Source organism: Cyprinodon variegatus, unplaced genomic scaffold, assembly GCF_000732505.1.
Source record: "Cyprinodon variegatus isolate N-32 unplaced genomic scaffold, C_variegatus-1.0 Scaffold1362, whole genome shotgun sequence".
NCBI classification, from domain to species: domain Eukaryota; kingdom Metazoa; phylum Chordata; class Actinopteri; order Cyprinodontiformes; family Cyprinodontidae; genus Cyprinodon; species Cyprinodon variegatus.
In genome coordinates this window covers 102,673-117,542 of record NW_015151815.1, presented here as the reverse complement: position 1 = coordinate 117,542, position 14,870 = coordinate 102,673, and the positions used below count along the sequence as shown (strand labels likewise).

General features: G+C 40.5%; 1 protein-coding gene across 1 annotated transcript; it reads left to right on the top strand.

Moving 5' to 3' along the window:
• Nucleotides 1-289: 289 nt before the first annotated feature.
• Nucleotides 290-13,405, top strand: LOC107103023. The gene is made up of 8 exons (XM_015402533.1): nt 290-708; nt 1,063-1,412; nt 4,309-4,382; nt 4,558-4,786; nt 5,639-7,533; nt 7,797-8,018; nt 12,251-12,385; nt 12,517-13,405. The coding sequence occupies exons 2-7, from the start codon at nt 1,157-1,159 to the stop codon at nt 12,353-12,355; spliced, it is 2,781 nt and encodes a 926-aa protein (XP_015258019.1). The 5' UTR covers nt 290-708; nt 1,063-1,156; the 3' UTR covers nt 12,356-12,385; nt 12,517-13,405.
• The last annotated feature ends 1,465 nt before the right edge of the window (nt 13,406-14,870 follow it).

The window sequence follows — 14,870 nt, the reverse complement described above, 5'->3', positions numbered from 1 at the left end:
GTTTATTCAACAGTGCGAGTCTTTGTCAAATATCTTTGCGTTTCATTTTTAATCATTAAATGCATGACATGTTATATGAATTCATATATGCAGTATTTTTGATCAGAATATACCGTTGAACCTGACTTAGCAGCAAGTGAAACAAATAAATACTTATAAATTTGCATCGTGACTGAACAACCTACCTTGCTGTCAAAACACAGCGAGATAAATTGATTGACACCTCTCTTATCCAATCAGATTTCGCGTAGTGGAGGATCTTTAAAGCTTCTACTAATGGTCTTTGTGTGAAGGCGGGGAGCAGTTGGCTCGGATAGTCTGCTGATTAGCAACAAACAGAAGGTTACGAGTTAGAAAATTTTTGATAATTTTCCAACCAGAGCGCCTCCGCGGCTACAGGAGCAGGGTTAACTATGCCGGGGGCCTAACCGGAGCTTGTTAGGTGGCTTTTGGGAGCAAAAGGCGGGCATTTGTGAAATTTCGGAGGCTTTCGCGGCGAGAAGGGTGAGAGAGAGAGAGAGGGTCCGCCTCGCTTTGAGATCGTTTCAAGCGGCGATGCTTTAGCTGATAGCTGCGTCATCATGTTGCTTCCGAGTCGAGTTGGCGAGAAGAAATCCCAAGTTAACGCCGGGAGGTGAGGCTGCCCGCCGACATCCAGCCCCGGAGGCCACTCCCGACAGTTGAAGTGCGTGGAAGACGAGCTGCCGGGTGGGAGACTGGCAGCCAAGCCTGCTTACTTTACGTGCTTGTCAGGACTTACTTTACATCACTGTAGTTTGCGCGAAACCCCAACTTTAACCTTATTTATTGAACCCACTCTAATGTTTAAACCTAACGGTTTTTAATGAGCGTTTTTGTTTTTTTTTACTGGAAAGTAGCTTAGAAAGAAAGAAAGTGGAAGTGTGACTACTGAGGGGACAACATGTATGCCACAACTGTTAGGATAGTGGGAAGTGATGCTCTCATTGACAGCTAGAACACAAACAGGAGCGGCCAGCCTCAGATCTTTATTATCTGGACTCTGTTAACTCCCACTGATCGATCTGAACTTATTTATTTTAGATCAAGACGGATTGATCTGTTTCTGTTATCACATCAACGCGGACTTTGTCTCAGGTCAGCTGGGAAGGTTTCTGAACAGAAGATCTGGTTAAAAATGGACGCAGGGCGCAGTTTTTATGCGTCCAAGAAGGGGATGGAGTCTGCGGGGCGCAGGTCCTCTAACTTTGAGGTGATTGACGGGTTGCTCTACCGCAAGAAGTTTGAAAAGGGCTTCATCCACTACCGGGAGGTTCTGGGGGAGGACAGGAGGCAGGAGGCCATCTCCACCTTCCACAGGAGGAGACCTGGCCAGCGTCACCTCTCCCTGGAAGAGACCTATAAATGCGTGGCTGAGAACTACTGGTGGGAAGGTATGAACACCTGAGCAACTTTACAACGATGTTTCCCTTTAACTTTTTACCAAGAACAAACAACAGTCTTATTTAAATATTAATAAATGATAAAATAAATGAACGCTTCAGAGTTCTGCAGCCTATTCACCCTGGCTTTGAATAAAATCTTATAAAAGTTATAGGACTTTTCTGAAATTAAATGTAGATTTTAACTATTTCTCCTGATCTTTGAATTTTTATGCTTTGAAATTTTATTGCTACACTATTTTTAGGGCAATCTAACTTTTCTTTTTATTTATTATTATTATTTTTACCTTCCTAGAGCAGAGGTGTCATAACTGCAGGTCTTGAGCCACGTGTGGCCCTTTAGGGGCCACCGTAGTGACGCTTTACAACTTTCACACACCCAGCCCTCCCCAAAAAAATAATAAAATAAATAAAAATCCAATTGAGCAATTTCGTTAGATTGAAAGCAAAAAAAAAAATCACATTTCTTTGAAGTTTTTTTTTTCTTTCTGTTTGTATGGTTTCTGCAGCAGGACTAAAGAAAGCGCAACTACCAAATTATTCATCAGGCCACACTTCTTTTTTTTGTTTCCATAAATATAGCTTAAAAAGATAATTATGTTTTTCTTTTTCGATTTCTAAAAAAAGAAGTATAAATACCGTTGCTGTTTCTTCTTTTAATGACAATAACAATATTTCCATCATGGTTATTTAGAGCACACAGACAGATTTAGCTTTTTTTTCAAATGTCCGCTGTTGCTCTGGACTAAATTCATTTGAAAAAAAAAAACGGAGGCAGAAATGGCTTTATGGATGGGAGAGAGAAGTAAACACCTATGAAGTGAAAGCAAGCTGATGCATTGTTATTGAATTTATTCAACGCTTAAACTACCTTTCACTGCAGTCATGGTGGTGGTCTTTAGAGGAATCTCTGTAAAATTTCAGCTCTTTTTTTGTATTTATTTAATTCTCCCACAAACTCTCACTATGGTCTAATAATAAAGCAATTTAATTTTGCCACAATTTTTCCTTTGAAGCTTTAAAAGTTATATGGTAATGATAATAACCACCTTTATTTGTGATTGTACAAAAACTGGTCTCTGTCTGGATGAAGGTTTAAACCAACCTAACCCTGAATGTAAATGCATTGTTGTAGTGAACTCTATGTATATTCTGGTTAAAGGTTTAAGGTTGCTTTGCTAAAAGGGGAGTTATTCCCATTCTTAATTATTTTTCATTCAGCTCATCCATCCAGTTGGATGATGATAATCACTGTTGGTTTTCAGCTAGACTTAGGGTTGTGCATGGAGGTAAAAACAGATTTATTCTCATTTGTTCTCAGCATTTTCTTCCACATCTTTCCTGAGTTACTTTTAAAATGTTCACCAACTTAGAAGGGGGATTCTTAAGGTCTCTTCTTTTCCCATTAAGGCCAGATTTTTGAAGTGGGCAGCTAATAATCGACCTGTATATAAAATGTCCTACCTGTGCAGCAGATCTGTGCAGCTTCTCCAGAGTTACCATAAAACTTTTTGATTGCCTCTCTGAGTGTCACTCGTCCCAACTTCAGTTTAAGAGGACAGCCATGTGTTTGTATGTCTACCTACACAACAAAAAATGCCCATCATGAATCAATCATCATATTGAATTGAATAGAAAAGAAAATCCCCTTATTGTAACACAATGGTTAAATCCTGGTGTTTACAGTCGCAAAATGATTATAGAAAAAATGGTCACACAAATGTGGACCTTAGAAAAATGTATGTAATAACATACTAGTGAAGAGTTAAAATATAATCAATAAAATCCTGTACTGTAAAGTGTTTTTAACAATATAAAACTGTGCACCTGGAGAATAAATAACCAATATACAACTATAGACATTTTTAAAGTAATGGATATTTGAAAATAACAGCAACATCAGAGATGTACAAAATGACAGCAAGTTATATCAATTGATTCATACAACTATAGATTAATAAAAAAAAGACATTTTCTATTAACTTCCATTACTTTATTAATGTGTTGTTGAGTGTTAGCATGATGCTACTGCCAATTTGTTACAAAACTGCTCAGTCATATAATTCAGGAAAAGTTAAGAAATGTTTTGATGCCAGGAATCCAATATGAGATGGAAAAGAATCGGTTCTAAATCTTCAAAATCAGAATTGAATCGATCCTATAAATCTGAATTGATACCTTCCCTGCTGTTAAAGCCTGCTGGGACGCTTTATTCAGAGCCACACGTGCAAATTCTTCATACCTACAGTGAATCTCACCTTTTCCTGCTCTCAGCTCATTGATGCTAACGTGCTATACCTCATGAAAAGGGGTGGGAAACATTTGTAGAGGAAAACAGTGGGTACATCAGGAGCTGTTTTCATGATGCTGTTTGTCTCCTGATGTTTTCAAGTAAACCTCTGTATCCTTCACAAAACAGCTGTCATTGAATTGGGATTTCAAAAGTTGTCACCCCTTAAAGGGTGTGAATATTTAACTATGTGGTTTTAAGTGAGCTGCTTAAACTCTTCTCTCTGTTTTGGGCTCAAATCGTCTTATTCTGCAGAGCAGAAGGATTGCTTTTCCTCCTGTAGAGGTTATTTATGGTAATCTAGAAATAGAAAAATATAAGTTTTTATTCTATACTTAATGTGTTCGTAGCAGTAAACTATAACGTTTTCTCCAGTTTTTTTGTCTTTGTTCGTTGGGGGAAAAGTTAAATTTTTTTAAATCTCAGCTGATTGTCTAATCTTATTTGTTTTTATTTTATGAGAGGAGGAGTTGTAAAAACACCTTTATGCTTGTTGACTCATAACCTTCAAATGTTTGCAGATTTTCTTTCTATTTGTCTTATTTTTCTTTGTGCTAAAATGTATTCTTGTCTTTTTTTTTTTTTACCTACCCACAGGAATGTACTTTCAGATCAGAGACTTTGTCCTTCACTGTCCACAATGCAAGAGTCTGCACAGTAAAACATCAGCGGTAAGAGGAGGACATTTTAATATTTCTCCTTTTCACTTATGTACAGCTGTGTAATTTCCAATTTTTCTTTCATTGGTTTCCTTTCACACCTCTCTTCATCAATCTCATTGATTTCTTTCTACCATGACAACTTCTTTACCTTATTACTTTATGTCCCGCTGCCTTTGCCTCTCAGGGGTTTGATGGAAGGAGATGCGTCTCCAAGACGGTCCCATCACATGGCGCCGACTTGCTCAGCAAGCTGAGGAGTCAGAGGGAGGCGGGGCTGTTCTGTGACATCACCCTGCGAACGAACGGCGGATCCTTCTCGGCTCACCGAGCCGTCCTGGCGGCTGTCAGCGATCACTTTCACGAAGTTTTGGCTGAAATGGACTCGAGCAAGATGGCAGACATAGATCTCTCTGGTGGGTCCTTAAAATGTCCATGATCTTCAGAATGATAGCATCACGGTTCTACGATTCACTATGACACAGTTTTAATGTGTAGAATAGAAATATTAAAGTTGCATCAGTGTGAAGAATGCTTTTTTTTTATATAATTAAAGGAAGACACTCTTCATCCAGATTATATCAGACTAAGGTTTTAGTCACTTGATGCACAAATCTAGTGGAGACAAGCAGCCACAGACTGGAGCAGAGGCTGCAGACAAATATCTTTGCGACTTGTCCACTAAAAAAAAATGGAGGTCATTTATCATAATGACTTTAATGATTTCTTTTTATATCACAAAAAGCTAAATCAAAATATGTTAAAAGTTGTGCTTGCAACAAGAATGGACAGTTAATCAGGAAGGACTTTGAAAGATCCTGTTTGTGACAATTTGCCGTCGACCTTGTGGAACAAAAGCACTGAAACAACTTCACACAGAAAAAAAGTTCAATTCTTCTTTAGATACTTTGTTTCTGAATCTTTCTGAATCATTTTCTCACTGAAAAAAAAACCTGAACAGAAAAAAAAACAGGGATGTGGACATATTTTAACAGTCCTAACTTTTGTTTATATTAATTAATAAATTAATTAATAAATCAGAAACCCTAACAAGCATAGCTTTTAAATCTTAATTTAGGTTAATTTAGGTAAAAAGAGGGTTTAGTCTGGTTTTGTCAGTTTGAGACGCAGACTGACTGACTCCTTATCTTGGTATGCAGCCATAGTTAGATGTAACAGACGTTTCTTTTATCTAGAAGCTTCCAAATGTTTTTGTAGTGGACAACACAGCTGTCCTTCCTGTCTAACGCTAGCTTTTATCACCCCAGGTTTCAGCGAGGACAGTCTTTTGTCTCTGCTGGACTTCTCCTACTCCTCCACCCTGCGTGTTCATCAGGAGAACCTACCGGAGGTCTGTGCGATGGCCCGTCACCTGGGCATGTGGCCTGCAGTGGAAGCCTGTGCGGCTCTCCTCAAAGAGCAGGAGCAGCAGCTCCATCTTCCTGGAAAGGCGTTCAGCTCAGCTCGCTCTGCCTCATTCAGTCAGAGCGCCCACCAGCAAAGGGAAGGGCTTTTAAAACTAGAGAACATGAATGAAGGCTTTAGTCTGGTACTAGAGACGTCCGATGAGTCTTTGTCAGAAAGTCCAAAGCGCAACCTGCGCAGAACGCCAAAACCTCAGGCTGAGAACGGCCTCCCTCTGAGTCCCTCACACAGGATGAAGCTCATGGACTTTAAATCTCCCTCTTCCAAAAAAGCCAGCACACCGCGCCATGGCATCGGCGCCTCTCGGTCCCAGAGTTACTCCCCCGTATCGGTGTCAACCCCCCGTCTCCTCCGCTCCTCTCCTGGAGCCGCCAAAGAAGTTCAGAGGTTCCTGCCGAAGCCAGAGATGCCTCAGAAGAACCGAAAATCTCACTCTATGTCATCCAGGTCGCGACAGGGCACCTCCTGCAGCCCGGTGAGGGTAAAACAGGAAGCCGAGGAGGTGGGAGAAGACGAGGAGGATTATGCAAGAGCGCAGGAGAAGTACAAGCTCATGAACGTCCTCGGGCTCCAGAGGACCGCTCTCCTGCCCCGACCAGAAGATCTCATCGGCTGGAGGCAAAAGAAACGACTTCGGAAGTTAAAGGCCAACAACTATTCCCTGACTAAGCGGCGGGAACCACGACCTTCACCCCCCAGAACCTCATATGAGGACGTGAAGCTGTCGCTTCCTCTCTGCAACCCTGTCAACACACAACTCCTCAAAAAGTCAGTCAAGTCCAAAGGTTTGGGCTCCATCCAAAAGATTTCAGCTAAGAGGAAGCAAAGTCTCCAGCAGCTGATCCCTCCTACTGACAGGAGCATGAGAAGTAAAGGGGTCCTACCGGACCTGTTCCAGTGGACCTCAATGCCGGTGTTTGGTGGGAGGGAGCTCAGGCGGTCTGTGAGGAAGGGGGATGCTGCCCAGCAGCCTCTGCATTACAGAAAGAAGAAAAGCTTGGCAAGAAACGCGGTTAAAGTTAAAGCAGAAACGACTGAATGCTCCATCTCAGGTCTCAGGCACTCATCACAAAGTGGACACACGTCTCCAAGTCCCCTGCCCTCGCAGAGGACGCAGACCAGACAGAAGGTCGCCGCAGATGCGGTGAAATCGCTGCGGTACAACAGCAGCCGACCGGCAGCCAAAGCTAAGCTGAAACGGGCCTCCATGAAAGAGGGGGGCGGGGCCAAGGGCAAGGTCAGAGAGGACGCAAGACCCAAAGGGAAGGTTTCTGAACCCAATGGCCTTCCAGAACACCCCCCTCAACCTTCTCTTTATAGTCACCCCCTCTACAAGGCTATTAAAGAAGAACCAGCAGAACCGGTGCCGGTTGGACCTTTCCCCGATCCTCCCTCTCCAGACCTGGGCAAGCGGCAGAGCAAACCCCCCATCAAGCTGCTGGACTCAGGCTTCCTGTTCAGCTTCTGTCGGCCGGTGGGGGGGTCCGGGACAGGTGTGAAGAAGGAGGAGGAGAGTGTAGCTATCTGTCTCACCCGATCCGTGTCTCAGGTTCCAGCAAAATTCGAGGCAGAAGGAAGGGCGCTGAGGGCCCGGGGCCCCACCGGCCTGTGCCTGGGGAGGAGGGAGGAGAGGAGAGCTGGACACGGACGACTTCTGAGGCACAGACCGAAGTCCAAAGAAACCGGAACCCATCTGGACAAATGTGCTGGGTCCAAAACATCTAAGAAGACGCCAAAGGTAAACAGTAGTAACCATGATTAGAAGAACAATCCAGAATGTGGATTTTCTGATCCACTCAGGCTCCAAATCTTCCCATACACCCACTAACCATAGTCCTGAAGGTTGGTTTTGATTCTGCTGCAGCAATCAGGGAACAGATATAGAGAAATACTATGGAAGATCAGTGATTGTTTGGAAAAGTAATTTGATCTGTGAATTATTAAATTATGTGTTGCTGCATCTAGATTTACAGTTTTCTAAAGCATTTTCTTTCCATGTAGAAACAAAATAAAGTCCTCGCCCTGAGCAGCAGCAGAAGCTGTGCCATGATGGACCCGGTACATCGAGCCCGGCTCAAGCAGCTTCGAGGGCCTCGGAGTCAGGCCCCCAAAGTCCCAAAGGCGTCCCACGCCTGCCTGCAGTGTCCAGCCGCCTACAAGGACTGCGACGCTCTAATTATGCATCAGCTGAGGCACATTGATGGAAAGCACTGGCCCTGTCCGGTAAGAACCAGCCTCCTTCACGTTAACCACCACACCTTACCGACTGCTTCAGGTGAAAAGATGTGAGGGAGCTTAGCAGTTTTACTACCAACATTTAGAAAATATACTCTGAATAGTTTTGCTCAGCTGTTTTTTGTTTACAAAGAAAAAAGAAGAAAACGAGTTAATCTTGCTGTCATTTTAATGTTATGTCGCTGCTGCTATTAGGTTGGGAAAAAAAATCCTACTAATGTAAATCAAACATAAAGGCAGCAGAGAACTAAAACCGCCAAAAGGTTGTAAACGATGGTGAGTTCACACGGACTCCAAAGCTGCGTAAACTTTGCCAGATTCCTCTGCTTTTGCTCGCTTTGATATTCGCCTCTGCCCAGCGGAAGCATTTTGCACTGCAGGAGAATTCGAAAGCCTCCTTCGTCATAAGATCTGCTGGTCGTTGGTTTCACCTCTTCATGGTGCACATGGATTTAAAAAGTGACTTGCAGTGTTTTTTACTTTAGAAAGCGAAAAAAGCTGCAGGTCAGATTAAGTCCACTGGGAAGACGGAACACTGAGGGCGGGTTACAGACTAGAGCTGCCCTGCAGTAGGACAGTGGTACATCCAGGAAGCCAGCCTGGGAGTCAAAGCGAGGAGAGGCTACGTCTGGCTGGAGCTAGCCTCTAGGCTAACTATGAGAAATAAAAAAAAGGACCGGGGAGGATCAGCGATTTAATCCATCCTGGATTAAATTAAAACAGCTTTTTTAAAAAGCAACCTTAAATCCTTTTAAGAGCATTGCTGCTTCATCCTTTAGATTATTTTCTCTATCTACCATTTTTAATTAAAAAAAAAACTTGTCTCCGCCATGCTGACAGCCACATCTAGTTCCTCACTGGATTTCGCAACGCGAACTTAGACAAAGCTCAGATCTTTTAACGTTGTGCGTAGGCAGGGCAGCGATCAAATGTCGCCGACTTTTTCTAAATCGTGCCGCTCACCTCCGCATATCCGCCACCGCAAGTCACTCTGCTTTGCTTCGCTCCACATCTGCACTTCTACACGGAGATAACAGGGGAATCCCTCACTCTAGCTGAGAAATTCATGTTAAGTGTGAACGTACATCATACACTCCACTGACAATATATTAGTTTTATCCTGTGTAAAATAAACACTGTTTTCACATAAATCTACAACATAGAATACAAACAGGGTTTTACACTTTATAGTTTCTATTAGATGAAAAATGTCACCAGCATGGCAACAAATCAGTGACATGCAGCTCTTAGTGTTTAGATATTTCCAAATAATTCAATTCAATACAGTTATAATTTATTAATCCCTGAAGGGAATTTTAGTTTTAAAAACACTGAGGACAACAGATGTAAATTAGCAACTATGCTATAATCTGGCTCATTTACAATCTGTACAGAAGTATAAGATTGTTCATTAATGTGCTCTGTCCTAATTAAATAGATAAAAAAAAACAAAAAAAAAAACAAACTAGGATTTAGTTCAGCCATCTTTACCCCTTTCCCACTGGCTGATAAACGCGTTTAAACCCAGGAGCAATCTGGAGCATCTCACTGATGCATGTCTAGACGCGTCAAACGACTCGGAAAGCGACCCCCGTTAAAATCACCTCCACTCTGATCTGCATTCTGGTTGACCCGCTAATTACGTGATACCATTAAACGCAACGTACGGACGTCGACACACCACACCAGTCGCTTTTGATCTAACAAGCCGGAACAACTGTTTACATTGGATAAATATGGAGCAGCACTGGTGAGAGATTTGGGCAGGTAAGAGTGAAACCATACAGCACACTTGGTACATCCTGGCTTCCTGACATGTTTCTCTCCATTGATCACTGTCCTGATTTCTGTTGCACCGGTGACATCATCCACACTAACCCTGCATGATGGTGTCACCAGACACGCAGCGGTGGGGGACAGAGGCCACGCAGCTTGCCTGCACGGGGTCAGACCCAGCTTTTTTTGCCAACGGGAAGGGAGCCAGTTTTTGATTGTTAGCGGGTCGACCCATGTGGGAAAAACGCGCGTAAAGCCGGTATTTTCAGTGGGAAAGAGGTTTATTTGTTAATCTTATAGGTTAATAATTTAATAAATTACATGTTTCTATAATATATTAACTGTATATGTTAGGGATGTTAGAATGGTTTCATCCAAATGTTAACATTTTCTACTTGATTCACTTGGTTTTAAAACCAGATTAAGTCAAATTGATTTGGTTGTTTTTATTTTTTCATTGTGGGACACATGCCATGTTTTTTGTTTTCCGTAGGAAAAAAACATTTGTTTCTGTAAATTCCAGACTGACTCAGCCTTGATATTTCCTTCTAAAAATCAAGCTGCTCATATTTTACTATAAGTTATTCAGAGTGTCCTAGAAAATTGAATCGATTCTCCACCATTTCTTTTCTCTCCTGAACTAAAATGTAATGTGATGCTAGAGGAGAATTTCTCTTAGCCACTCCTCAAAATAAGAAAGCAAAGAGTCTGATGGTCCTGGCTTATCAGGAGGATGGCTAGAATAAAAAACTATTAAAACCTGCCCACAGCTGGAGCTACAGCTATTAAAACAGCTTGAAGTGTGACGATCATGGCTGGATTAGGATTCAGGTAGGAGGATTGATTAAGAGGGAGCAGCAAAATTGCCAAAGTTTCTACAACAGAGGTCAGATGGTATCTGAATGCTTAAGAAAAGCCTTTTCTCTCCTACCATTATAGATGTAAACATGTAAAGTTGCAATTAAAGTCATAGGGAAGTCATATTTAAATGTCAAATCATTCTGGCTTAAATATTTATATAAATGTACTCTTTATCAGACGATATTGCCCCAAAAGTTAGAAAATTTCTATAAAAAAAAAAAAACTCCTGTCTCTAAATCTGTGTTTGTTTTTGTTTTTTCATTATCTTATGCAGACCAGTTAGTTATACGTCAGCTTGAACACCTAAATTTAGCCAATCATATATAAACAGACATCCGTCAATCAATATGTAATAGCCAATATATGCAACGGTTGAAATAAGAAATCAGAATCATTTCCTTTCCCATTGAGTTCCGTCCCAGTGTTCACAGGGATGGACGTCTGTGTCTTCGGCAGGCATAGAGCTAACAGAACTGGCAGCGTTGCGAGGCAAGGGCTCAAACATGTACGGCTGTAAGCCTTCTACACCAAACCAAGTTTCTGCCTCCCTGGCGTTCTCTTCCACAACAACTTCGTCCCCGCTTTCCTCCTCTAAGTAAAAAATGGATGACGGAGGAGACTCATCCAGGACCAATGACACAAAACTCTCCTCTTGCATGTTTTCTGCTGTCGATAGCGTTCCTTGACAGTGTCGTTGCTAAGTCACCAGTTTAGTGCTACTTAGTGCTAGTAGGTTCCCAATGGGAAATTACACTAGGACCAAATTCCTAACTGGTTAGCAAGATGCTTCCGACAAACCGGCCACAGCCAAACATGCCACTCCCTTGATAAACGACCAATCATATTCACTTTATTCACTCGTGTAAAGTTGGGCACCACTCGGGAGAATTCAGAAATGCATCGGTTGGAATGACCATCCCTACGACTTTAAACTAGAACTGTGTTCTTTTTGATCAAATGAGATGAAGATTGCAGCTTTTAAGCAATGCAAATTCCACATAGTTCCAGCGTCGAGCAAATGATTATTGGAGGATCTGTGATGGTCTACCGAAGGCCACGGGAGTCTGATTTGAGTGCATCACTTTAACAATAATTGAAATAAGTAGTCTAATAATTGTATTTATTTATTTATTCAATATTTTAGCACAAATATCTCCATTATTGCTTAAACGAAAAAAACTTTGTGTGTTATGACTCAAAGTTTGCTTTGAGCCTCGATAACTGTGATTACTTTCTTGATTTATTATCCTATCCATAGTGGACATAAAATCCATCAGTTTAGGGGCTGGAAAATGTTGTACGTCCCTGGTTTGAAGAATATATATTTCATAATGTATTTTTTTAATTTTTTTTTTTTACCCAAAAACAAGTGACTTTTTACCCTTTAATAAATATACGGTTTATGTATTCAGATTATGCTTTTTCAATAAAGACTCTTTAGACAACATAGTCATTGTTGCTAATAAATGCGCAGCGTGCTGTTTCTCTATTAGCAGCCCATTTTTAAAAAGTGGTTTCATCAATTAAACTCCCATCTTGATCATTTCTGGATCTATTTCCTCCTTTTTCCCTCTCATCTGCAGCTCTGCAGCAAAAGTTTCTTCAGGCTGAGGAACGTCCGGAACCACATCCGCACCCACGACCCAAAGTTATACAAATGCCGCAGCTGCATTGCGGCCGGTTCGTGAGGCGGCTGCTTCCAGCCCAGGCGCACAGAGGTTGGCAACACCGAGCTTCACATCAACTGTCCTCTCTGACTCACATTTATTAACTTTAGTTTGGAAAGCCTGTGCTTATTGATTCCCATCAGATTCTCTCCTGCTTCATTAAGAGAAGTTGTTTATTTCAGGATGAAAGCCATCAGTGTCTCACCAGCAGCCATCAGACTGAAGCCGGAGACGCATGATGGATCCGCAGCTTGTACATACCGAATCCAGACACACTCGAGCACAACGGTCTGCAGAAAGGCTTCACTGCTGTTATCAACAACTACTATAATTATTTAAATAACCAAACCAAGGTTGCCGTTCCTGTTTGCTTCTTTGGTAGCTACAGAAACTTGAACATAACTCTCAGGGGGGTGGGGAATATGATGCCACGGTGTAAAGTGATTCCATATCACAGTTGTATAAAAAGAGAAAAAAAAAAGAAATGTAAAGTGATTGTTATAATTATTACGGCTACTTATTGTTACCTTTATTTTTCTATGTATAGATGAATGTGGAGTGCACTTATGTCATGGCTTTTGTTGTAAACCTAAGAAACGGTGATGAAGCTGAAGGTTTGGAGTCTGAGGTGGCAATACTTGAAGTTGGAAAAGGTGGGGTCCACTTGGTCTTTTTCCTGTCCTGTGCTGATGTTTCAATGACTTGACGTCTTTTGGCATTGATTTGGCGGGGAATGGGGTGGGTGTACGAAGACACCACTGCATGTGTATTTTCAGGCCATTTGTAGTCCTCTGTCTTTTCTAAGGCTGCTGGGTTTAAAAAAGGGAAAAGTGTCTTTTTTTTTTTTTTAAATGTGAATTTCTTAACTTTATTCAAGACGACAACGTCATGACAGATCAGAGGTTTTATTAATCTCCTTTTTAATGCAAGACCAAATTCTCTTGCTCTAATTAAAATTTCCCCTCCTACTGAATAAATGCAATGTGCACATACAGAGATGTTTATGTATCACAAATTGATTTTAGAAATAAATGAGCTGTCTCCTGCTATCTGTTAAAAGATTAAATAAATTTTGCCTTTTAATATTCAGTTTTGTGTTTGTTTTGTATCCAGACTTTTAAATTAAGGTGTCCAAACTGAATTTTGAGGGTTTTTTTGCACGCTCTGTTAAAAAAAAAAAAACCTAACGTATTGTTTGACGTCTTCTGAAATATAACCTGCTTAATATTTAAGGAAATCTGAGAAACTACTTTGCAGAACTATTGGATGTTTGGAGGGAAGTATTACCAACTAGATATGAGAAGTAGTGTTTGTTTTTCTTCACTTTTGTGAAAGATGAGTTTTTTTTTTTTTCTTGCAGTTAAAAGTAACTTTGACAAATAACGAGCAATCAAGCTCAAAATTTCAGCAGAAGTTAACCATAATTAGAAGTAACTGTAAGCTGAAAATCAAGAATGTGGGATAGTTTTTTTTTTTTTCTCCTATCTTTGCATTGGTGTCCTAATGTTGGCAGGGTCAGCCTGATTTTCTGCTTCGACATAATAAAAGAGCAGAAACTTTGCACGTGTAAGGCAGAGAGATTTAATGAGGAAACATTAAGAGCTGTAACAACGCATAATATTAAAGATGTAAATTAAAATACTACATATTTGTGGAGAGGAATGGGGATCATTTCAGGCAATGTAGAATAAAATAAAAAAGATGTTAAAATGAGGATGTTGAAACAGAATCTGTGCTGGAAGGGAGAGCTTCCAGTCTGAATAACTTTTCACCTAAACAAACTTTCAACATACCAGTAAAAACATGCAAAACGCTGGTCAGCACTTATTAATGGAAGATTAGTTCTTTTTTTTTTTTTTTTTTACTAACAAAAGGTACTCTAAAAGGAGTTCTAAAAAGGTCCAAATAACATGTTTCAACTGTCGGTCTTCCTATAAAATAAGTTTTAAAGTAATTATTTTAAAAGCTATAAATCATTTCATGATTTATTTCATTTTATTTTTTATGTATTTTGGAAATTAAATTTATTTTTCTACACTTGTATTTTTAGAGATAATTATAGGAATCCACTTAAATCTGTCAGATCAATGATTTTGGGCATAACCTCATACTGTGTTTTATCATTTTGGCATCTGTTGTATATGATTAATTTATCCGTTCTATCAACAAAATATTTTAAAAGGATAAAATGGAACAATCCATTAACTTGAAAAAGTGATTATCACAGGATAAAAAAAAAACCTGTTAATTTGCAACCTGGAAATGATTAGATATCTGTTTAGGTGTTAAGAATGTGGTAAATCAAGTGCTAACAGAAGAGTTAAGGTGATTATCTTCTTTAGGTAATCGCCCAGTAAATGTCGGAACAATCCCTTCAGATACCATTACAACATACAGTGAGGAAAATAAGTATTTGAACACCCTGCTATTTTGCAAGTTCTCCCACAGAAATCATGGAGGGGGTCTGAAATTGTCATTGTAGGTGCATTTCCACTGGGAGGCAGTGCATGATTTTTATTAACCATTTATTTGTATG